General features: G+C 41.9%; 1 protein-coding gene across 4 annotated transcripts in view; it reads left to right on the top strand.

Moving 5' to 3' along the window:
- Window positions 1-22,738, top strand: part of LOC124861940 (NGFI-A-binding protein 1-like) — a 49,433-nt gene extending 26,695 nt beyond the window's left edge. The window contains exons 2-9 of one of the 4 annotated variants that reach the window (XM_047355940.1): window positions 14,281-15,083; window positions 15,170-15,303; window positions 15,410-15,461; window positions 16,193-16,312; window positions 18,196-18,367; window positions 19,251-19,418; window positions 20,766-20,800; window positions 20,902-22,738. In XM_047355940.1, coding sequence (XP_047211896.1) covers window positions 14,281-15,083; window positions 15,170-15,303; window positions 15,410-15,461; window positions 16,193-16,312; window positions 18,196-18,367; window positions 19,251-19,418; window positions 20,766-20,776 — 1,460 coding nt within the window. In that variant the 3' untranslated portion in view covers window positions 20,777-20,800; window positions 20,902-22,738. Of the gene's footprint in view, window positions 1-8,432; window positions 8,855-14,280; window positions 15,084-15,169; window positions 15,304-15,409; window positions 15,462-16,192; window positions 16,313-18,195; window positions 18,368-19,250; window positions 19,419-20,765; window positions 20,801-20,901 lie in introns of those variants that run through there. The other 3 variants (XM_047355939.1, XM_047355938.1, XM_047355937.1) reach the window with 3 other exon arrangements.
- The last annotated feature ends 355 nt before the right edge of the window (window positions 22,739-23,093 follow it).

The raw sequence follows: 23,093 nt of genomic DNA, 5'->3' as shown, positions 1-23,093 counted from the left end.
CATTTAAGTGTGGTTATTAAATGACGAATACTTAAATAATACATAATATTTGCCTTCATAAGAACATTTTAATTTGTCAATTTTTAGCTAATTAAAAAAAAAAATGTCTGCATCAACTGCCTGTGCTGGGGGGGGGGCAAATATGTATCATTCTTGTATTGCAGTCGGGGGGGGCGCACAAAATCAGTCCAGGGGCTACACTTTGGACACCCCTGATTTAAAAGAAAAGTATATACACTTCTAAATTTGAAACAAAATTCTTTCATAATTCTCGGATTTAGCAAAAAATTAAAATCCTAAACCAGGAAATATTCAGCCTGATTTAATGTCGGTCAGTGAGGGGGAAATGGTTTTGTTCAGTGCATATTTCTCGTTTTTTACTATAAGAATTGAGTTTTTAAAAGGTTTTTCCATCCAGTATCTTCTGATCAGTGACTGTTTTTATAAGCAGGGAAAAAACAGGAAGTTCTGACCTTTTCCATCAGCATTTTTCAACATGCAGTTTCAACTGGGCATAAAAAGGCAATCTGTTAACCTGTTCGTGAGAAGTGAGGACACGTGTGAACACTCCTTATTTCAACAACAAAAGTGGTCAAAGTGCTGCAAAACAAACACAGTGGTGAGTAATCTTGCTTTGGTTTCAGCTAAATCACATCCCTGCAGACAAGCTGTAATAAATCTGAATTATTTCATTGTGAACACATCCAGGTAATGTAAAACAGAGCATGTCTTTGTGGGTTTTGTGCGTAACAAACGTGTCTGCAGCTCCACCACATCATATTGGCTCAGCTTTCCCAACAGCGGTATTAACCTGACTATTTTATTAGTAAAGAGCAGCTCTGTCATCAGTCACTTTGGGGAAACTCTCGATCAGATCAGCAGAGCTCAGACGCTCACGCAGTGCTCTGAGCTTCCTGCTACCCACTTCCCTGTGTTGGAAACCATTTGCATGTCCTGTCGCTTTGCTGCTAGTTGTAAAATTGTGAAATCTGAATCGAGCATTTGCATACAGACGTGTTTCACTGACGCATGTGTGTGGGGCTTGACTCTGGAGGTTCACGCGTGAGCCTGGGCTGCTTGTTCTGATTTCACTCGGCCATAAAATCAAAATATAAATATCAATAAAGGTTATTCTTCTGACTTTTATCTGACATTCTAGCCTTGAGCAGACTGAAAAACAGCAGGAGTATTTCCAGCTTCACAGTGAGGAGGAAAATTTCCACTTTACACTTTTAAAAAGTGCTGATTGCTGCTGCCAGAAAGCAGCCTCGGTGTGTTTTCCTCCAAATGCCACCAAATCTTTTCTAGATGACTCTCAGATCATCTCTTCTCACTCTGGAATGTCCCTCAAAATTCCTCAGGTAAAGTCATTTTTTGTCTTCCGTGCACCCTTCATTCATGACACATAATACAGACAGCCACAGTCATGATGAAAAGTAAGTGCACCCCCTCTATAGTCTACGGGTCTATGTGTCAGGACATTATCTGGTCTTTAACAGGTTCTGAAAATAAATCTTAACACACATGTACGAAAACACGACAGAATCTATACATTATCCACCAAACAAACCTGACTATTTAACATTAAATAATAAGCAAAACAAGCTAATATTGATAGTTTTATAGTGTTTTTCTTGCTGAAAAAAGAATGACTCATTTAAAATTCTTTCACAACAATTTCACAACACAGAGGCACACAGCACTATCAACCAAGCACCTACACACTCATAGCCTAGAACAAATTAGAGAAACCACTTTACCCTTACAGTCATGTTTTTGGACTGTGGGAGGAAGCCGGAGTACCCAGAGAGAACCCAGGCATGCACTAGAAGAACATGCAAACGTTTGCAGAAAGACCCAGACGGGGATTAGAACTCAGGACCTTCTGGCTGCAAAGCAACAGTGCTGCCAAACGCTCTATTGTGCAACCCAGAATAACACAAGAAAAATAAGACACCCAACATTTTTCTGTTGTGACACTGTCTTAACACCAGGCAATGTCTATTAAATAACTGGCAGCGTATTTAACATTATTTAATCAACGCCACCAGCCGTAGCAGAGTCAGATTATTGGTGTAGAGTGCTTTAGAAAGTGTTGTCATCGATTAATTTCCTGCTGTGGCACTTAAACCTAATTGAAACACAAGTGAGCGTTGAATGAGAGTTGTGATAACCTGGGACTATTCTTCATCCGGCTGTAGTGACAGTACTGGACAAAAACTTGTACCACCACACACCCACTGACTGGCTAATGCTATCCAATCCGACGTCTAAACTCATGTTTTGAGAAGACAAAGCTTTAATAGCCTGCCTCTTAATATTAAATCAGCTCAAACTCATTTTCACATTTCTTCAAACACATTTCCAATCCCTTTTGAAGACTCACTTTTTCAACTTGCTTTCAGCAACATTTGGTTCTTACAGTCGTTTTGTCGTCTTTTTGTTTCCTCCTAGTTCTCATTTATCTTAATTGCTTCACCCTCATGCCTTTTTATCTTTCTGGCTGCTATTGTGTATTTTTAAAAAGCAGTTTTAAGCTGTTTTTATTGTCTTATGTTTTGTTGTTTTGTTCTTGATTCTTTTTATTTCAATTGCTTTACTGTCACACCTTTTACCATTTCTGGCTGATTTCTACTTGTAAAGCAGTTTGTGCAGCATGAGTTGTTGGAAACATGCTATATAAATAAATCTGACGTTAACCGACTGGTCTTCAAACACAATTCTCCTAATATATCAAATTTTCCTGCACTTTTATATGATCTATTGGCTTTTCATACATCCAGCACTAACTACCTACCACTGAGATCTCTGGGAACCTGAACCTTTTTCAAAATACTGTTTTCATTACCAGCCTCTGATGCATGGCTTTGGTGTGGAGTGCCTTAGAACGTATCTTCATCTACTCGTTTACTGCTGTGGCACTTAAAAACAATTGAAACAAATGTGAGCGCCCTTTTTTGGATGACGGTGGTAATCGCCTTTGGCTAACACATTCTTAATCTATCTGTGACAACCGGCTGGTGTCCTGAGTATGCTAATGTAATCAAAATTACCTGCCTTTTTTGGCAGCATGACTACCCTACTCACATCAGTCTTACGTGGCAAAAAAGAAAGAGAAAACAGCTATATTTTAATTATATTAATAATTAAATGACTCCCCAAATCTGTGCTTCCAGCGGATCAAACTCTCCACCAGGTGGTGATGAGTGGACAGCTCAGCCCCTCTCTTCACCTCTTCACACTGTAGCCGATATCTCCTGCAAAAGCTCAGGCTCCTTCCCCTCCTACGAGGTGACATTCCACGTCCCTAGAGCCAGTTTAAGCATCCAGAGATCGGGTTTTCAAGGTCTCCACCTTTTGTCCGCTGCCAATGCTCTTTGCACCAGTCCCTCATGGTTCCCCCTGCAGGTGGTGGGCCCACTGGGGGATGGCCTTGCGTCTCTCATTCAGGCTTGGCCTGGCTGGGTCTCGCAAGGAGTAACCTGGTCACCAGGCGCTCGGCGACGAGTCCCGACCCCCAGGCCTGGCTCAAAGGTGGGACTCCAGCTCCCCTGTACCAGGCGATGTCACCTGCCTAGTTCTAGTGGTCGTCATGAAGGCGTCTGAACCGTTCTTTGTCTGAGCCGTCACCCAGGGCCTGTTTGCCATGAGAGACCTTACAAGGGGCATTTAAGCCCCGGGCAACATAGCCTCTAGGATCCCTCAAACCCATCTTTACTAAAGCTGTCTCCCATCCTGCGTGACCCGTGGGATTCCTGAAAAAATTTCAGCCTCTATTCCACACTAATAAAATAAAATAAAATGAGTCTTTACATCGTCTGTTGTTGAACATGTTCCTTTAGTGTTTGAGTGCCCAAATATTAGCTTGAATGATTAATAACTTCATCATTTCACATAACAATTAGCAAATACTTGCTTAAAAAAAAATTAGGGGACAGACGGATAGGGATTTGGGTGATGGATCAGCAAGTTTGGCATGCAATCAGCCCCCTTCACTCTGATATTGCCAAATAAAATCTAGTGCAACCAGTTGTTTTCAGAGGTCAATTGAGCTTTCTGGCTTGCGAGCAAAACGCTGCTGGTGTTGGAAAAACTGCACGTCACCTTGAGCACAACATTCCCATGATGAAACATGGTGGTGGCTGCATCATGCTGTGGAGAGGCTTTTCTTCAGCAGGGAAGCTGGAAGAAAGACCAGAATCATGGGGTGGGGGTTTACCTTCCAGCAGGATGACAACCCTAAACATTTGTTTTTATTTATTGATTTATTTAACAGGGACAATGTACATTAATTGACATTGCTGTAAATGTACCGGAATAAGCCAATTTTTCATCCGTTGTCTCTGAACAAATAGAAATATTTGTCACTTTTCAGGTTCTTTCTGCAAGATGTATCCTCCCAGTTTATGCTAAAAATCTCCAAATATAACAGTCTCTCTATTTAAGTTACATTCTTAAAGTAACTTTTCAAACCTAACATAAAAACTACCATTTGAAGGACGACGATAAATCACAATTATTGTAATTGACAATTGGGGTGATAAAATATTTAAATCTAAGCCTTCTAATTCATGACAACTCAGCCACTGATTTTCCTGACACTGGATATTATTTTTTATATATATATCAAGACACTACCACCCTTTCTGCTCTGCTCATCTCTTCCAAACATATTAGCCTATATGGGGTTTGTAAATCGACGTCACGACGCATTGCATGCTGGGTTGCTGCAGCCATTTTGTAACACACGCTAACAGAAGCTAACACAAATGATTATGGACCGTGAAAAGAGCATGTCCTGGATTCCCTTCAGCAACAAATTGAACAGCGAAGCGAAATAGCGTTGCCTACGAGCACAGTGAGTGGACAACCGACCTAAACAAACTTCCTGGGGTAAAATTATCTGGCGTGTTTGGAGTGAGTTCCTACACAGACATGCAATTCAGAAATTACAAGTCCTGGACTTGATGTGATTCCACTACAATGAAACTGTCGAGGTTTTCTATATTTATTAATGCATTTTTATTCCTTTTAAACTTGGGGACTAAACTATTTGTTCCCATTTGTGTTTGATGTGCAATTCCTATTATTACTACATTTCTTTGCAACATTTATTGTTTAATAAAGATTCCAAAGAATCTTAAAGTTGTCCATCATGTATTCATAAGGCAGCCTCGGTACGCTGCTTTCTACTTAGCAGAAGTTTCACAAGTGGTTCACAAAGCTATTAGATTTTACACTTTCAAAACAATACTGGGACACATATTGGTCACAACACAGCACACTGTCACAGTCCTGTCCAGTAAAACCACAACCTCCTCTTCACATGGCAGCACCATGTTCAGTGGTATGTTACCCTGCAGCAAGGTGTATTTGTTGCACACACTTCCAATCACTCTCTCCACATGGATCCTAAGCTGTGCTCTCCGTTGTGTCTCATCATCTTTTGCATCCAGTTTGCAGCGTCCTCTTGTGAATGGGGGGATTTTCACTTCTGCCAGAACCAGGCATCCTGGCAGTAATGTTTGTAGGAGCCCAGAGTTCCCAGTCACGTGTTTGTCACCTGTTTGTCCCCAACCTTTAGAAATAATAAAGACTGCTCCCTGCGGTGTGATGAAAACCAGATACTTTACAGTGTGCTTGTGCATGTAATGTGTAAATGTTTGGGCTCCAGCTTTCAAATTTGATGCTCTCTCAATGCTTATTTCAAAGCAGTCCCCAATAACGGCAATACGATTGCCATTATGCCTCCACAAACTGATGTGGCATGCTGCCTTGCAGGCAATGTCTCTCTGTTCAGTGCACCAAAGGGCTGAGGTGTGTAAGCATGACATCTGTGGTGGATCTTTGGCTACACAATTAGCATTCTTGCTGTTCATTTTAATCTTTTGTTTTATCCTATGAGCAAATCGCTCAGGAGTTGTCGCTTTAACTTCTGCGTGTCCAAAATGTCAGGATCAACTAATCGTGTTAACCCATAAAAAGGTTTGTTGTTGTGCATCCTGGTGATGTCGCCCTCTACCAAGCGAGGCAACCGCCAGAGCACTCAGCCTCTCCACGGTCCCTTGATCGAAGCCTCCATCCGACACACCTCCACACACCCGCTGGTCCAGCGTCAGCTCATGCAGCCCCGGTACCTCGCCCTCTGCAACATTGTAGCCGACTCTCCGGACAGACAGCTCAGACAAAGTTATCGACGGGGACAGGAGTGGATTAGAGTGGTGCACAGAAGAACCCTGAGATGTACCTGTTGACCATACCTGTAAGGACGAAATGACGCACGATTGTGTTGCTGCTGTTATTTTAGGTCTCTTAGTCATCTTGTTGTATAGCGACGGGTAGGTCAAGGTCACAGTCAGTGTGTAGGTTCCATAGCCGATGCTTGTCTTTGCCGGTTCATTGTTTTAGTTTGTAGCCTAGATCCTCATAATTAGATGCGTTGTCATTTAAATGTTATGGTGAAAAATTGCTACCAATCCTTAGAGCTGAGTCAACATTAAAGGGCTTTGTAAATTTTAAAAGCAAGCAGTAGATCAAGAGTACTGTTCCTGCAATTCTACCTGCGGCCATCTTGGTTCCTTGATCACCCATAGAGCCAGAGCTACAATGAGATGGTTTAGATCAGAGCATATTCATGTGTTAGGCTGGCCTAGTCAAAGTCCAGACCTAAATCCAACAGAGAATCAGTGGTAAGACTTGAAAATTGATGTTCATATATGTTCTCCATGCAGTCTGACTGAGCTTGAGCTGTATAATAAAGAATGGACACAACTTCAGCCTCTAGATGTTCAAAACTGCCGGAGACAAACCCAACAGACCTGAAGCCTTAAATGCAGAGAATGGAGGTTCTGTAAAGCGTTGACTCAGGGGGACTGAATACAAACGCACACCACATTTTTAATGTTTATTTATTCAATCTTCATTCCACTCAAAATTACACACAGCTTTATGTTGTTACATCAAATAAAATCCCAATAAAATATTTAAATTATTAAAGAGATGCTCTGCAAGTAGCAGCACTATGGAGTTCATATTTCCAGAGGCCAGAGACTGACCAGAAAACGCATATTAACATAAGCAGCAGCTGAAGAAACCTCTCCTCTCCTCACCAGGGAGCGTCTCTGCGTGTTTCTGTGGGTGTCGAACCTGCCTGTGTTTAGTATTCCGTGCAGAAAGCCTCCCACGCCCCGTGTGTCCACCCACGCGCGGATTTGCGTCACGCAGGGAGCAGCGTGGGCGAGAGACAGAGAGAGAGGGGAGAAGCAGGCTCTGTGGCGACCGCGCGGAATATCCCACTTTATTCAGCTGCCGCGTGAAGCTCCACGTGGTCAGAACGCGGCGCGCCGGAAGTCTTACCAAAGTAAAAGCACCTGACTGTCTGAGAGCATGTAGAGATAAATAAACACCAGTAGACTAATAATCTGTGTAGGGAATAAAATAATGACGTTTTGTGCTAAAACTTATTGGACCTCAATAAAAGAATGGTACAAATTTGGCACTCCAGAACAATCTGTCAATACGGACGGACACAATTTGTCATTTATAAGAGGGACATTTTCACTGTTTAAAATGTTCTTAATATTGTTTTTTTATTATCATTTTTTTTTTTTTAAAGTTATTGGAAAGTGGAACCACTAACATTAAAACATGGGTGCATCCATTTATCAAAATTAGTAAAATACAGAAACTTCTTCAAAGAAAGAGTGACCCTTTAATCCATTCTAGTTTATGTGAAAACCCCAAAATTAGGAAACGACCTGCTTTACTTTTTTTTCTCTTTTGTTTCATGTTTTGGATCGACATCAACGAATAGTTCCCCCTTTTTCTACAAAAACTCTTAGTCTATTTGTTGCATTCCGATATTGCATGTTTTATTTATTACTGAACAGGTAAAAAAAAAAAAATGTGGCCCACAAGCACTTTGAACCTGGCAAAATTGGTTTGCATAGCCAAGACTTTGAACCACTGACCTAGAGAGTCCAGTTTCAGAATGACATCACAGCCAACTGAAATGTTTTGGTCCAATCTAGTACTTTAAAAAAAAAAAGTCAAATTTAAATGGGACACCTGCTGATGGTGAAATTCCAGCTTTGTGAGGTTGTGAGTTTTCACACCAGACTTTAAATAATTGCTTATGTGACAGTTTGCATCTGATTTAAATCGATAACTCAGACACACCGAAAGTGGTTTGTGAACATTTAGTGTTAGCTTACATAAAATACTGAGAAATTCTGTTATTTACTTGTAACGTTGAAAGTAATTAATCTTAATCAGATCCTTGTGGTTCAGCAGGAACATAAAGTCTAACCTGCCTGTTGCGTCAGTATCTCATCACCAAACTCAGCCTGTTGAGCTCTTATTTTGTTGGGTCAGGTGGAAATGTGTGTGCGCGCCTGTGCGTGTGGTTTGACCTTTGATGAGCAGGGGAGTGGAGAGACGCTGGGAGAGGACTCTCACACACTCATCACACACTCCCCACGCACATAAGCAACGCACACTCTGAGAGAAGAGACGCACAAAGCTCCGCAGCTCAGCTCTGATATTCTGGGTCCTTTTCTCTCAGCGCCAGAAGACGGAAAAAGTTTCCACGCAGAGAGGGGAGGACAGGAGCCAGAAAAAACGCACAGCCGCTGCTTCGGTACCGCTTCTGCATGCGTCCTGGAAGTTGAAGGTTTCCTCCGTTTTACGCTCTCGGCTGCGGGATCTCATCTTGTAGGGGTCCTTTTTCTTATTTTGTGCACAAAATAACGGGCAGTTATTGTGCTGGTAAAAACTGAAGAGGAGGAAGAAGAGGAATAAAGAAAAGGAAGAGGGTCCAAACCAGGGCGCGCCAAGGGGGCCAAACACTCACCAGGTAGGAACACTTAAAGCCGGGTTAAACTATGCTTGTTTCCTTCTCGTTCTTCTTCTTCCGCTGCAGTTGATCATAAATTAATGATCAAGTTCTGCTGCAAATATAAACAATGCTTTAGAGAAGTGCATCCAGACAAAAGAATGACAGTTAAATGTAAACATGTCTGCAGTAGAATATAGTAAATAAATGAATTTGCTGTTTAATTAGTGTCTATTAGAATAAACCTGAGAAATAAAACGGAGATAAACATTATTCAAAGCATCACTCATCAATATTTTCTACACAATGAGCACCAGGTAAACCACTTAAAGCAGCGGTAGATCTACTTTCTGCTTCCTGTGCAGGCTAAATATTCATTATCTGTACACAACAGGACTCTTAAGTTCTTTGAATGTTACCTTCCACGAATGACAGAGGAACAATAACACGAATAATTGAAGTATTTCATGTTTGTCTTATCAGCTGTTGGGCTATTTTTTGCTGCTATACAGAGACTTTAACAAAGTGAGTATTTGTTAAGGAGCACATAACACCACACACTTACATACACGCACATGCTTGCCACACATACTGATTTATTTCTAAAGCAGTTAAAAAGCCAACATCAAGACTCGCCAACAATAAAACTCAACATAAATAACCCAAGCCTGAGAATAAACGGTGCACAAACAGAAAAATATGCAAAAGTTAAAAGCATGGAATAAACATCTTATACAAAGTTAAAGGCCAGAGTAAAACTGTTTTTAAAATTAGCCCTTCTGAAATTAGCCCTTGTGTAGTGGTATAAGTTAAAAATCAAGCTTTAATACTTGTCATCAGTTGTGAGCAAGCTATGGCAGCCTGACTACTTCCAAAAAGAAAATAATCATGGCAGTCATCTGCATAAAAATAATAGGACATTTTATGTTTCTGAAAAATAAAGCCAAGTGGCAGCAAGTAAAGTGGGAAAAAAAGGGTGCCGAGAATGGAGCCTTGTGGTACAAAACCATGAGAAACGATCATTAATGCAGACACAAAAACATCTGAGAGGTAGGACTAAAAGCATGCTACAGCCTAGAGAGTGGAATATCAGGATCAACAGTGTCGGCACCTATAGCACAAGTGGTACACATTCACTAGTGTCCATTACTAAAAACATTTCTTGAAAATTTCAGTGCCATGGTGAGCCTCCATGGATACCCTCTCATTGAAAATTGTTGAAATTTTCTCTGGCATAAGAGTGAAGCCAGAGGATTCCTCATTGCAGTTTGGGGACTCCACCTCTGTGTGTGTCAGAGCCCACTTATATAGCTGGGAGATTTCCATCTGAGATCTCCCAACTAAATTGTTTGTCTGTCTGCCAGGATTGCTTTCATTTTTGTGGAAGATGGTCCTTTCACCTGCTGCACACCCAGAGGTTTGCTTTCACTCTGCAGCTATATTTAGCTCCAGGAGTAGAAGGAAAACACTCAGAAACATCAAAACATCACATGCAACAAACAATGCTTTGATTATTACTGAGCCTTCCAGGGACAAACATAGTAAAAACAGTTTCCTGAAAGAAATGTTACATATTCGGATGACATGCTGCACACCAGCTTCTTGTAAATATCAACATATCACATTTTAGACACCAGAAGTAGAAAAATGTAGCTATTTTTGGACAAAATTCACCTTTTTAGAAAATGAATATTTGTAGCAAGAAGCGAATTGTGTGAACCTTCCCCCTCCTCACCACGAAGAGCCTACATTGAGCCATCCAACAAAATTAAAACGTGCAAAATGAGCTGCTAACATCTGTGAAATAAATCGCTTTAAGCTTTAGAGTCCAAAATCACCGGTGTTTATCTGCAGTGAGTGACTCCTAAACCGGTGGAGGAGGACGAGAGCTCTTTAAGAAGCTCCACAAGCCCACGTGTTTTTATCATCAATGCTAATGTTCTTTAAGTGACATTTCACGTTCCGTTTATTTTCCACCTCTTCTTTATCAAATCTGGTCACGTCCCGCATGTCCTCGTTTGTTTTCTGTCATATTTCAGTTCTTGGTCCTTGTTTTAAACTGCTACGGATTCAAATTAATGCTTTTTTGTTTTTTTATAAACACAAAAATATGATTGTTGAAGGTTTTTGCTATCAGTGGAACAATGACTAATTAGGGTGTCAGCAAGGAGGTTTAGACTTGCTCAACAAGAATAAGCTGAAAATCATTGATTAGCTAAAAATCTGTCTCTAAATGTAAAATATCCTCTTGGAAAGTGTGAAATGTCTCTTTGGGCGTTAGAGCCCTAAAGCCACGACTGAGGCACGTCCTACACTGAGAAATTATAATTTTCTTTAGGAGCATCATTGTCTATAGCTGACCTGCAGCTCTGATGCAGAAGCTGATGTTAGATGTTTGGACATATGCCACCATAAAAGTCCATGTTTTAAACAGCAGAACCCGTCCTGCTGGACTTCGTACAGTGTTGCTTTACGGACCTTTTCAGAGTGTATGCGTGCTCAACTGGCCTGCATGTGGATCTGCGTCGCCTTTAAACTCTTTGGAGCATCATGGAGAGGGAAAATCAGAAAAAAAGCTGCTGAGATCTGGGGTTCAACCAGGGGTGTCACAGAGAGGGGCTGAAGGGGGGCCATGGCCACCTCCAAAAGTTCCTTTATTCATGATTATTTTAAAACATTTGTTTAACAGCAGAAAAGAAAAAAAATCATTATTATTGCATAATAACGTTTGTTTTTGTAAATTTTGGGTTAGACAAATAAGTGCATTTTTATTTTGTTTTTATTTTTTATTTATTTATTTCACAAATTGTAGGATTTTGGGGGTGCACTTAATTTTAAGTACACTTTTATAATTTGGCCTAATCTTATATAAAAAAAAGACTGATCCAATAAGATATAATAAATAAATAAATATTAGGGTGTATTCACACTTGCCACTTTTGGTCCGCTTTAAACGGACCTTAGTTCGTTTCCCCCCTTGGTCCGGACCTTTTGTGCAGGTGTGAATACACTCAAGCGAACTCTGGTCCGGACCAAACAACCGGACCGAGACCCACTTTTTGAGGTTGTCTCGGTCCGCTTCCAAACGGACTCTGGTGCGGTTCGCTTATGGTCTGAATACAAACCGGCCCCGATCCGAACCAACTACAAAAAGCGTACGTCTCTTTGGACATAAAAAGCCACGGTAGCCGGTAGCAAAGGTGTGTGTTGTAAGGTAATCATACCTGATAAGCTGTGTGTTGCTTAGCAACGCTACTGGCTTGTTGCACGTAGAGAACGTCGGCGTTCAGCACGCATTCTCTGACGGGGTTCCAACATTATAAATGGAACGTCTCAAAGTCTGTGTTGAATGAGCTGCTCTTCAGCCTCATAATAATATTACAGCTTTGATAACGGCACAAATATGCAGAACAGAGGAGCTGCACGCAGCACGTCTACAGTTGTTTTCCTAAATTTCCGGGTCTGTGTTCTGTCCCGTCCCCGTCATTTCTGTCCAATGGGAACAATGATCGTCACCCGCGTGGCTTTGTTTACAAGTAATAGTTCACTTGCAAAAAGTACAATGTGAAAACAAACAGCACCAAATGAAAAAAATAAAGTTCGCTTTTGGTCCGGACCAAACAAGCAGACCAAAGGACTTTCCTGGTCTGAATACACCCTTAGTAATATTAATATTACAGTCTTGGGTTTTGGAGGGGTGTACTGAATTTTTCATAAACCTTCATAAATATTCGGAGTTAGATTTAATGAATTTTAAAAGCCGATAAAGAGCAGATCACTAAGACCTAGGACCGACGTGGGGTGTACTTTCTTTTTATCATGATGGCATGACAACAGCACAGTAAAACTCCTGAAATCCTGACGGGACCTTTGGTTCTGGTGTTAAACTGAGACTGGCTCCCATCTGGCCACCAGCTAGAACTAGTTTCTAGGGACCTGTTTGTGGAACCAGATTCAGGATTTGGGTCTAATTTCTGTATAAATACAGTTAGTCTAAAGCTTGAAATGTGATCTACAGTTTGCCCTTGAACTTTTAAAGATCAGCAAACTAATGAAGCACTGATTGGTTTACCTCCCAGCTTCATACCATTTCTTTATTTCCGTCCCTCCCTGGTTGTGAAACTGTCCACCCAGTTATTTTAAAGCAGGGCTCCAACAAACCAGCGTCTATGAACAGAAGCCGCCTGAACGCATCACAGTCTCTGTTACATCAGTTTGCACATGTTTGTTTGCTTTAGGTTTTTCCAGAAGCGTTTTTGTTCATCCTGCAGATAAGGAACTTGCTCAGTGGCATGACTTCACTCTCCCACAGAGATTTTTCTTCCTCACGTCTTTGTTTTGCAGCTCTGGTCTGCTGGAAGATGTTTGTACAGGTCCAAATAAGCAGCTGCAGTGATTTAGAGAGAAAATTCAATGCTAAGTCACTACAAACTGTAAACAAAAATGAGCTCAGTCTTTACATTTGATTAAACCTACATGTTGCAAAAGGTCTTAATCACCTTATTTTGATGCCCAGTGTAGATGTGGCTAATTGGAGGAATTTTATGCTAAAGAATTTAAATTTTCTAAAAACGTTCTGGATGAAACATTCCAACAGATGTATATACTTATTTTTGTTTGGCTTGGTCTCAGGCAGCTTCTGTCTGTGTGAGGCTGAGTCGACGCCTGCCTGGCTCCCTGGGCCTATTCTGGGCGAGGCAGGCCCACCACCTACACATCCTGCAGGGGTGGAGAGAGGTATGTGGTCCTCCCTGCTAGCTGGGTCGGCTGGCTGCCACTCCTCAGCTGAGCCGAGCCTCCGCAGGGGCCTCACATGCACCCAGGAAGAGTCAAAGCCAAGCCTGTTCTCCCTGCCTGCCTGGGTTTAAAGTGGCAGGAGCCCTGTGTGGACATTGGTTCGGTAAAAGGTTGAGATTGCAGGCTGAGAAATTGACCGCGATGCTTTCGAGGATAAATACCAACCTGACGGGCTGTCAGGAGCTGGAACAGGGAGGTGTGCCTGTAGAGGAACCTTCAGAGCTGAACAGACAGTGGAAAAAGGATGTGTGTTTCCTCGGTTTAACTGAGAGGTTTCCTCTGCAACAGATTATCATGAAAAATCTATTTATATTTATAAAAACAAATGCTTATCTTGTATACAAAAATAATTCTGTCTGATTTTAAGGCCAAATTATCTGCATATAAACACATTTTTGGTATATAGCCAAGTCTTTTATGTGGGTAAAACTCAGAATGCAAAGTTGCTTAAAAACAATTTAAAAAAGGTCTAAAGACACCCGAACCCAAGGTTTTTGAAGAAAGTGATGCCTATCCTGTCCGTCCTGGTTGGCCACTCGCCCAGAGGTGTGCTTCACCCTGGACAGGGCGCCAATTTACCACCGGTTTTTAGGTCAGCCAACAGTGAAGACTTAGCTAACTTCCTGATTCTTTGTTCCTTCCTGTCTCAGGTATGGCGGCGGTGTTGCCGAGAACCCTGGGCGAGCTGCAGCTCTACAGGATCCTGCAGCGAGCTAACCTTCTTTATTACTACGAGGCTTTCATCCAGCAGGGCGGCGATGACGTGCAACAGCTGTGTGAGGCTGGTGAGGAAGAATTTCTAGAGATCATGGCCCTCGTTGGTATGGCCAGCAAGCCACTGCATGTGCGGCGCCTGCAGAAGGCATTGCGGGACTGGGTCACCAACCCGGCTATCTTCAACCAGCCGCTCACCTCACTGCCCGTCTGCAGCATCCCCGTCTACAAGCTGCCAGAGAGTTCCCCCACGCTGCTCAGCGCTCAGGACCGCACCAACACCGCCAGTGTTAAGATTCCCAAAGCTATTGCTGCCGCTTGCTCCGACCCCGGGAAGCTGGACGTGGCGAGAGATAAAGTTTCAACCGGATCGCCCTTGCAGGGAAGCAGCGAGGCTCGGTTCTGGTCAGGCCACAGCAACGACAGCGAGCACAGCTTGTCTCCATCAGATCTCGGCTCGCCCTCTTCCCCCAGAGACGCGATGGAAGCCTTGGACGCTGCGGCAGTGCAGTCGGTCCTAGAGTGTGTGGACAGGATGACACCTGGACTTCCTAAGACGGACCTGGCTGAGGTCAAAGAGCAGCTGAAGAACAACAAGAAACTGGCAAAGATGATCGGACACATCTTTGAAATGAGCGACGACGATCCGCGGAGGGAGGAGGAGATCCGGAAGTACAGCGCCATCTACGGACGCTTTGACTCAAAGAGGAGGGACGGCAAACACCTGACACTGCATGAGGTAGTTCACTGAGACTGGAATAGTTCTAGGAACCCTCAGAAGGTGGTTTTTCTGTGTAACCTGACTGATTTGTGTTAAATGTGCAGCTGACGGTGAATGAGGCCGCAGCTCAGCTCTGCATGAGGGACATGGCTCTGCTGACGCGCCGGGACGAGCTGTTCGGACTCGCCCGGCAGATTTCCAGAGAGGTCACCTACAAATACACCTACCGCACCAGCAAGTAAGAGCCGCCATGCACCACTTACTCTTCTTCTCACCAGTTTCTTAAGAAACAAGAGCTAAAAACAGGTTACTGGAAGGTAAAACCTAAATGTTTGTCTCTGCAGGTCTCGGTGTGGAGACAGAGACGAACCGTCCCCTAAAAGGATTAAAACTGAGGTGAGATCGACTTTTTAAACTCGATGTGATTAACCTGCATTGTAGTCTCCATCTTCTAAACCTTTCGTCAAGTTGAAACTTGTTTCCAGTCGACAAAATTAGGCAGCAGCTCCAGGATGAAACTACAAACATTTATTGTATTTCTGAAGATTCTGCTCATCTTTCTCTCTTTGTGCTGCAAATCTTTCTGTTCCAATTGGTTAATGCAAATACATGAAGGCTTCCAGCTTATTTGAAATCATGGTGGAGCTAAACCTAAAGATCAAACTCTGACACTCGTAAGGCAGTTGAAGCTGCACATTTGTGAAGTTTAGAAAGACGTAGGTCTGGCAGATGGAGCTCCTCTGAGAGCTCAGAGCAACAGCACCCTGGATCGGAGTACAAAGCCGACTCTTAGTGCTTCTCCTCGTTGCTGCTCGGCCGAGAGCCGGTTCTGAATGGGTCCTCTCAGAGTGCGAGCCGATAATGGAAACCATGTGGCGGCCAGCAACTCTGGAGGGATCGAAAGGCGCAGATGAACCAACACCTGCTGAAAAAACAGGGGAATTCCTGTCAGTTTCCAACAAACCTGCAGGAATGAGTTACTTTTAAAGTGACAGGCCCCTATTTCTGCATAAAACTAATACACGAGAAGAATAGAAATGGACTTAAAATAAAGACAGGCAAGAAAAGAAACAAAACATGAAAACATACATTGTTTCAATGACTAAGGGAATGTAATTTTGTTTCAGGAGAACTTCTTTGACATCCAGGAGGCGCTACAGGCCATTCACATGAGGCAGGAGATGTTGAGGGAGCAGCTGGCCTGCGCCAAGTCGAAAGGAGAGGAGACGGTTGGGCGCAACCTGCAGGTAGGTGGAGGAATCAGAGAGAAGTACCAGAAAAAACATGCTCACTCATTTAAAAGGAGTCAAACATGTATGAATGTCAAGAAATACTTCTGAAATCAATGCTTGCAGAGAGATTTGGGTTAATTTGCTGCTGAAAGTAGTTCGCTCCTGCTTTCTTTCTTTTTTTACAGCCAATGCTACAAAGTTGTCTAAAAATCACCTTAAAATTTTCCACATTTCCTTACATTACATCCAAAATTTGAATGAATTTTACTGGATTTAATGTGACAGACCAACACAAAGTAGTTCCTGATTTCCAATACAGAGAAAATGATAAATGATTTTCACTTTTTATCCAAATAAAACTCAAAAGTTGTACATATGGTGGTTTTTGTATTTAGTCCATTTTGGCCCTAAATACAATCTAGTGTAACAAATTGCCTTTGGAAGCAGGGATATATTATACAACGTTATCCCACAGAGCTCTGTTCAATACATTATCTAAAAAAAGAAAGAGTGTGGCAGAAGCACAAACCTACCAAGGTGGTCATTAATTAGAAAAGAGGCCAAGAGGTCCTTGGTAACTCTGGAGGAGCTGCCGAGATCCACTTTAGTCATTCATTAAAGATTTAGATGTGCAAAGCGGATAAAGGCATAACCCTAAAGACCTACAGCTGGAACTGCAGCGAAAGGTGGTTCTGTTGGCCGATGGAGATGAATAGGAATACACGCCACACACCCTGAAAACCTTGAATCCGTTTGCTTCCAAAGTCACAGTTATGCACTACAATGTGTTGATCGATCAGAAAATCCCAATAAAACACATTGAGGTTTGTGGTTGCAATGTGTCTGTGCTGTAGAAAGCATCCCCACAGCATGATGCTGGCACCACTATGTTTCACCATAGGGGAGATGTGTTCAGGGCTCTGAAGTCATTTGTTTTTACGTAGAATTTGCGTTTAAATATTAGAAGGTTTAAGTAGTTTTGGTGTGGCGCTGGTGGTGTAGGGGTTAAGCGCGTGATCATATATAGAGGCTACAGTCTTCGATGCAGCCGTCCTGGGTCTGGGACTCGAACCCGGCAACCTGTGCCGAATATCTCCCCCTCTCTCTGCCCCTCTTTCCTGTCTGCCTACTGTCGAAAAATAAAAAATAAAGACCTCTAGTGCCAAGAAAAAAAAAAAATCTATATATGTATATATATATATATATATATATATATATAAAAGTTTAAGTAGTTTTAATACACTTATAGGTTTAGGTAGCTTTTCGTGTCTAAAAGTAGCTTATTATTTTTAAGATGAGTGAGTTCTAACATAGCAACAGAAAACATGAGAGCTCGTCCAGAAACTGGCAGCCCCTCACCTTTTTGAATGTATCTGTGCGTCTTCTCTGCTCCCTCAGCTCTCCTGTGGCTGCAGTTTTCACACTTGTCAGGCTGATATGATTTTTCATAAATCTCATTCAGAAGAAGAAGAGATTTCATGGCTGTGTTGGCGCCGCAGGCCTGCGGATCGCCCGCGTGAGGATGTAAAACACGCCATGCAGTGATTTAAAGTGACAGTGACTGACTATAAGCACACTCTGAGTTTAGGATGCAATGAGGAACCTTGGATTTGCATATTGTGGTAGCCATCAACCATTCTGTGGTTTGGTGCCTGTCTGTTTAAAAGAATGCCTTGTTTGTCCTGATTGGCCAGCTATAGATCTCAAATAGCGCTCAGAACAGCTGTTCCCTCTCTGTTTGTATTACCCACCTGCAGATGTGCTTCATAGCGATGTCACCAACTAAAACAGGGCATTGCAGGGAGTCTTGTATTTGCAGAATTTTTGCACACACAAACCAAAAATCCAGGAAACCACCTGCGTTCCCAATTTAAGCCTCACTTTTCTCTGTCTGTCAGATGCAGCTGGAGCGTCTGCTGGCGAGGCAGATGGAGATCCTGCAGGATGCCGCCGTGCAGGAGCGGCTCCAGGCTCTGGACTGGAGGATCCCGCCCGCTGCATTGAAGTACCTCAATGACGCCCAAAACACCAACGGAGCCGCCGCTGCTGATTTAAGCAGGGAAAGCCAAGGTAGAGCAACAGCCCCTACAGATCTTATTCAATATAGATACAGACACAGTGCATGAAGATAAGGGAAGAGAAATCTTAAACATCTTCAGATATTCTGTATAAAAACAGAAATGAGTTGCATAAGCAGCAATGATTGTCAAAATGCACTTTTCACACGTTTCTGACACCTTTTTCTGGCTCACTGCTGCCCCCGGGGTCCAGATAAAAGAATCCATCCAACTCCATTGTTCTTTGAGTTTAAATGAAAGCAAACAGCATGAACCTGCATCATATTCAGCTCAATTTGATGCTTCTTACAGTCTTATTCGCAGACTAATGCCACTGGAAGCGAGTGAGTGGATGAAAACTAAACGCCTAAAATGTGCAGATTTTTCCCGCTCAGTTGTGGCAGCTGTCACCCTTTTTTCTATCCCAGTGTCTTTTATTTTCCTGCTCTGAGTTCTCAAACACAGAAGAGGGGGACAGAAGACATGAGGAGAGAAGGCACATCATTATTCAGGATCTTTCTTCTCCTCCAGGCCTCATCTCATTTTCATCCTTTTTCCTCCCTCACCCACTCCCAGCAGCTCATTATAACACTGCTCCCACAAATCCCACAATGCACCTGTAATTATGGCGCCCACGCCTGTTTACCTTTTAGCCAGAAGCCTGGAGGGGGCGTCTCTCTCTCTCTCTTTCTCTGTTTTTCTCTCTCACTCAGATTTTGCTCTACTTTTCAGTTTTCTTTGCCTTGAACTTTTTGTGACTCTGTCATTTGTTCTTTCTGTCTTTGCTTCCTTAACCTGTCATAACCAGACAGACAGACGTTTTACAGTGAAGGTCTTAAAATCAAATATGGCAGAAAAACAGTAAGTTTGTCCTTGTTCTTGGTTGTTTTTTCTAGATGATCGACCAATCAACCTGCGAGTGGTCAGTCAGAGCATGCAGGAGGGCGACCTCCCATTGGGCAAGCAGCTAGCCAATGAGCTAAAGCGCCATCATAACCACAACCATAACCACAACAACAATAACAACTGCAGCAGCACAGATGAGACCAAAACACCAGCAACAGGTTAGTGATGAATGCCTGGACTCACAAGCGTTTTTACTTTATTAATAGTGCTGGAGTAAAACCAAAATTTGCAAAACCTGCAGAAAGTTACCAATGATGACATTTTTTGCTTGGTGTAGCTTTATAACTTAGTCATACCTTCAGATAGACGCACCATTCAAAAATTAAACTCCTTACAGAAAGTTGGACTTAACCTCATTTATTTGGTATTTTGGTACCTTTCGCTGTTTTTATGAATCACTATTTAAGTTTTAGTATTTCTACAGATTTTGCCAGGGGGTTTTCAGCTTAGTGTGATGCTTACACACACTCTAAAAGAATAAAAGTAAAAACTGGGACTTACTAGCCCACTGTTTCACCTTTACATGTACAATTTATAAGTCAAATTACAGGCATTTCTGTCTACTTTCACCCAGTGTGTCTCCCATTGCTGAAGGACTTATGTTTTTTTTGTCAAATCCCTCCACAGTGCAAAGTGTTCACACCTATTCACTCCCATTAAATATCAAGTCTTATGTCTATTTTCAAAACTGCAATCAAAAAGGCCTGTTTAACCTTTCATTTATCTGACATAAACCACTGTAGGTTGACCATAGCACCATAGCAACTACGGGCTAATGTCTGATTATCATAGTACTCAGCCAATTCTTTTTTCCTGTATTATTCCATTATCAAAGACACCAAATCAGCATAACATTACGGCCAGCATGGGCTTTCTGACTGGTCTGCAGGTATACAACCCTGCATACAACAAACTACATGAACCGACATCTTTCTGTCAGAACCAGCACTACCTTCTTCAGCAGTTTGAGCTACAGTTGCTTGTCTTTTGGATCACTTTTTAGATTTTGGTTGATCTGCTTTAAGACGGTTAATAACGTTGTGCTTGACCAAAGAAACACTTCTAGGGTGGTTATTATAATGTGACAAACTGAATTTTGTTTACACAAAAAATAATGGCGTTCCACTGGGCCCACTGCTCGGACCAACGCTCTTCACAATATGCAGCAAATTGAGCTACAGTAGCTCATCGGTTGGATCAGACCACATGGGTCATCCTTTGCTGTTCTCTTACTGACCACTGCAGACTGGAAACACACCACAAAAGCTGCAGTTTTGAACATACTCTGATTTAATCAGCCTATCATCACAATTTGGATTATCAAACTTGCTCAAATTCCTACGCTTACGCTTTAAAAGCATAAACTTTAAGGAACGGATTTTAACTTTTCTGCGAACGCCAGCTGGAACTCATGGTGAATTTTAATATTGTCAAACCAATTTCTTTTTGGCTAGTTTGCAAGTTTGCCGGTCTTAATGTTATGCCTTTTTTTTTTTTTTTTTAAGATCCATATTAACCAGCTTAACAGAAGAAGGTTGATGTATGTTGACTTTTGATCAGTAACTATATTGGCACCCTTCAGAATTTCTTCTGAAATGTTATAAACCTCTACGCTGATGATACCATGCTTTGTTTCACCAGAAAACGGGGTGTCACAGCGGGCGCCCAGCAACACAGAGAAGAAGATCATCAAATCAGAACCAGAAGACTCCACATAGTGCCTCCTGCATCTCCATCAACCCACCCTCTTCATTCTACTCTCACTTGATAGTATGCAGTTATCACCCATCAATAGATACTAAGCAAGCACAGCCACAGTAGAGCCTTAACAACCAACGTTGCCTCATGAATAGCATTTATTTTAATTTGTCTCTTTGTTTTTAAAAGTATTTGCCAAAGCACCCAGAGAGCTCATCAGGAAGCCCCTCAGTGCTCTGCAGGTCTTTTTTGTTTTTATTTGATGTACATGTAATTTAAACTCTGTACCTCTGCCTGGGAGTTGCTTTCTGTGGTTTCTGGCTGTGCTGCCAGAGCCTGAATCTTAACTCCAGTCTTACTGTGGAGGCTGAAGCATTGGTTTGTGTTGATGCATTTAGCAATTTCTATTTAAAAATCGTGTTGCAAACTTGATCTGCTTGTTAAAATTCACAATGTTGTAGTGCTCATTGGGGTGTTCAGTGCAAAGGTCCCTAAATCAATCTTATCTTCGTACTGAGAGTCAATCATTAACACATCCATAATGGATTTTTAATGCTCCTGTAATGTCTTAGGACTCTCAGTTTGCATACAGGTGTTTGCTGGTATATGTAAGCAGAGGGTGGCGGAAACAGAGGACTAAGTACTGTAAGGAGGAAGAGATAAGGTGCAGCCCTGCAGCGGGTTCTCATTTTTTAACTTTTGTGTCTTTTTCTTCACACGGTCGCACATATGAGGCGGGACTGACCTCTGCGCCCTCGATCCTGTCTCATGTAAATTTATGGCAGGTAATTTATGAAAAGGATGTACAGGAGTTGTTGTGGATCAGCAGCAGCAAACAGGGGAACCTTTGCTGCTCCGTTTCACTTTGTAATTTAGCAAAACACTGCTGTTGGAAGAGAAACCGTGCTTCTGCATGCAGGGAGCGTTTCAGGAATAAAGATGCCTGTGTGCTTTTGAGGAAAAAAAGTTTCTGAGGATGCAGTAAAATAATTAAAGCTCACAGGTTTGTGGGTTTTTGTTGCAGCGGCTGCAAGATACAACAAAATGAAAGAAGTTTATTGCTGTTGTTGAAGCAGCAGCTTGTAAATATAACAAATAGCCTAATCTGTCAGCCAGGGTTTTCTGTGTCCAGTGTAACTTTGCTGTAGATTTTTGGTGTCTATACAGTGTTCATGTATGTGGAGCTACAACAGAAAAAAGAAATCTTAATTGTCACTAAGGAAAAAACGTGTCTGGTATATAAGGACCTGCTTTTAGCCTTAGCTCTAATGGTGTTTAATGGCCATCTGTGCAGATTTCAAACTTGTTCTTGATGTTTAGATGTAGAAACATGACAGCTGTTTGTTTTTTTTCTGTGTGTAAATACATCTGTTTGACCCCCTGCACATAGTTTAGTCTCAGAGAGATCAATGCAATATTTATGTAAGTAATAAGTGTATTTGCATCCTAAATGCATTGTTTTGGTCATGTGCTCAGTAACTGTATGTCTGTCACCAGGGTTGGGACCTTCTGGGAGATCTTTGTGTTGTCTTTTAGTGCATCCAGCACTCTGTCTGTATTTAAAAAGCTCTGCAGGTTAGCGATGACTCCACGTCTCATTGGATTTTTGAGAGCGGTCGCATGTCGTCTCACTGATCACTGTTTTTTTACTGTTTCACTGTTCTGTTCTTTTAAAGTGATAGATTAGGCTTTCACCCAGTTATGCACCTGTTTTTTAAACACTAATATATTTTATTTGTTATACAGCACATAAACATTAAACTTTATTTTTTGAACTCTATGTTTTGGTGTGTTTTCTGGTTCAGACCTTCTTATAACCCTCCTGGATCCCTGGACATTTTCTTTGCTTTGTTTTTAAAATTTTACTGTTGCTCAACTTTAGATGTTTTGGTGCAAATTGCATAAAATTTGGCTGATTTCCTGATGTGTAAATATCATCTAGATTTCATTTCAATTCGCATAAATGGGACAGGTGAAAAACTTTTCATTGACTCTGTAACAACTTGGCACAAAAAATATAAAAAATTGACACACTTGGATTGGATAATAATCTTGTGTTTTATCTCTAAAACACAAAAATAAAGACATTTTAAAGGCAGTTAAACGTCATAAAATTAAATGTAGTGAGGACTGAA

This window comes from Girardinichthys multiradiatus, chromosome 24 (assembly GCF_021462225.1).
Source record: "Girardinichthys multiradiatus isolate DD_20200921_A chromosome 24, DD_fGirMul_XY1, whole genome shotgun sequence".
Lineage (NCBI taxonomy): Eukaryota > Metazoa > Chordata > Actinopteri > Cyprinodontiformes > Goodeidae > Girardinichthys > Girardinichthys multiradiatus.
This window is presented reverse-complemented; position numbering and strand designations above follow the sequence as displayed.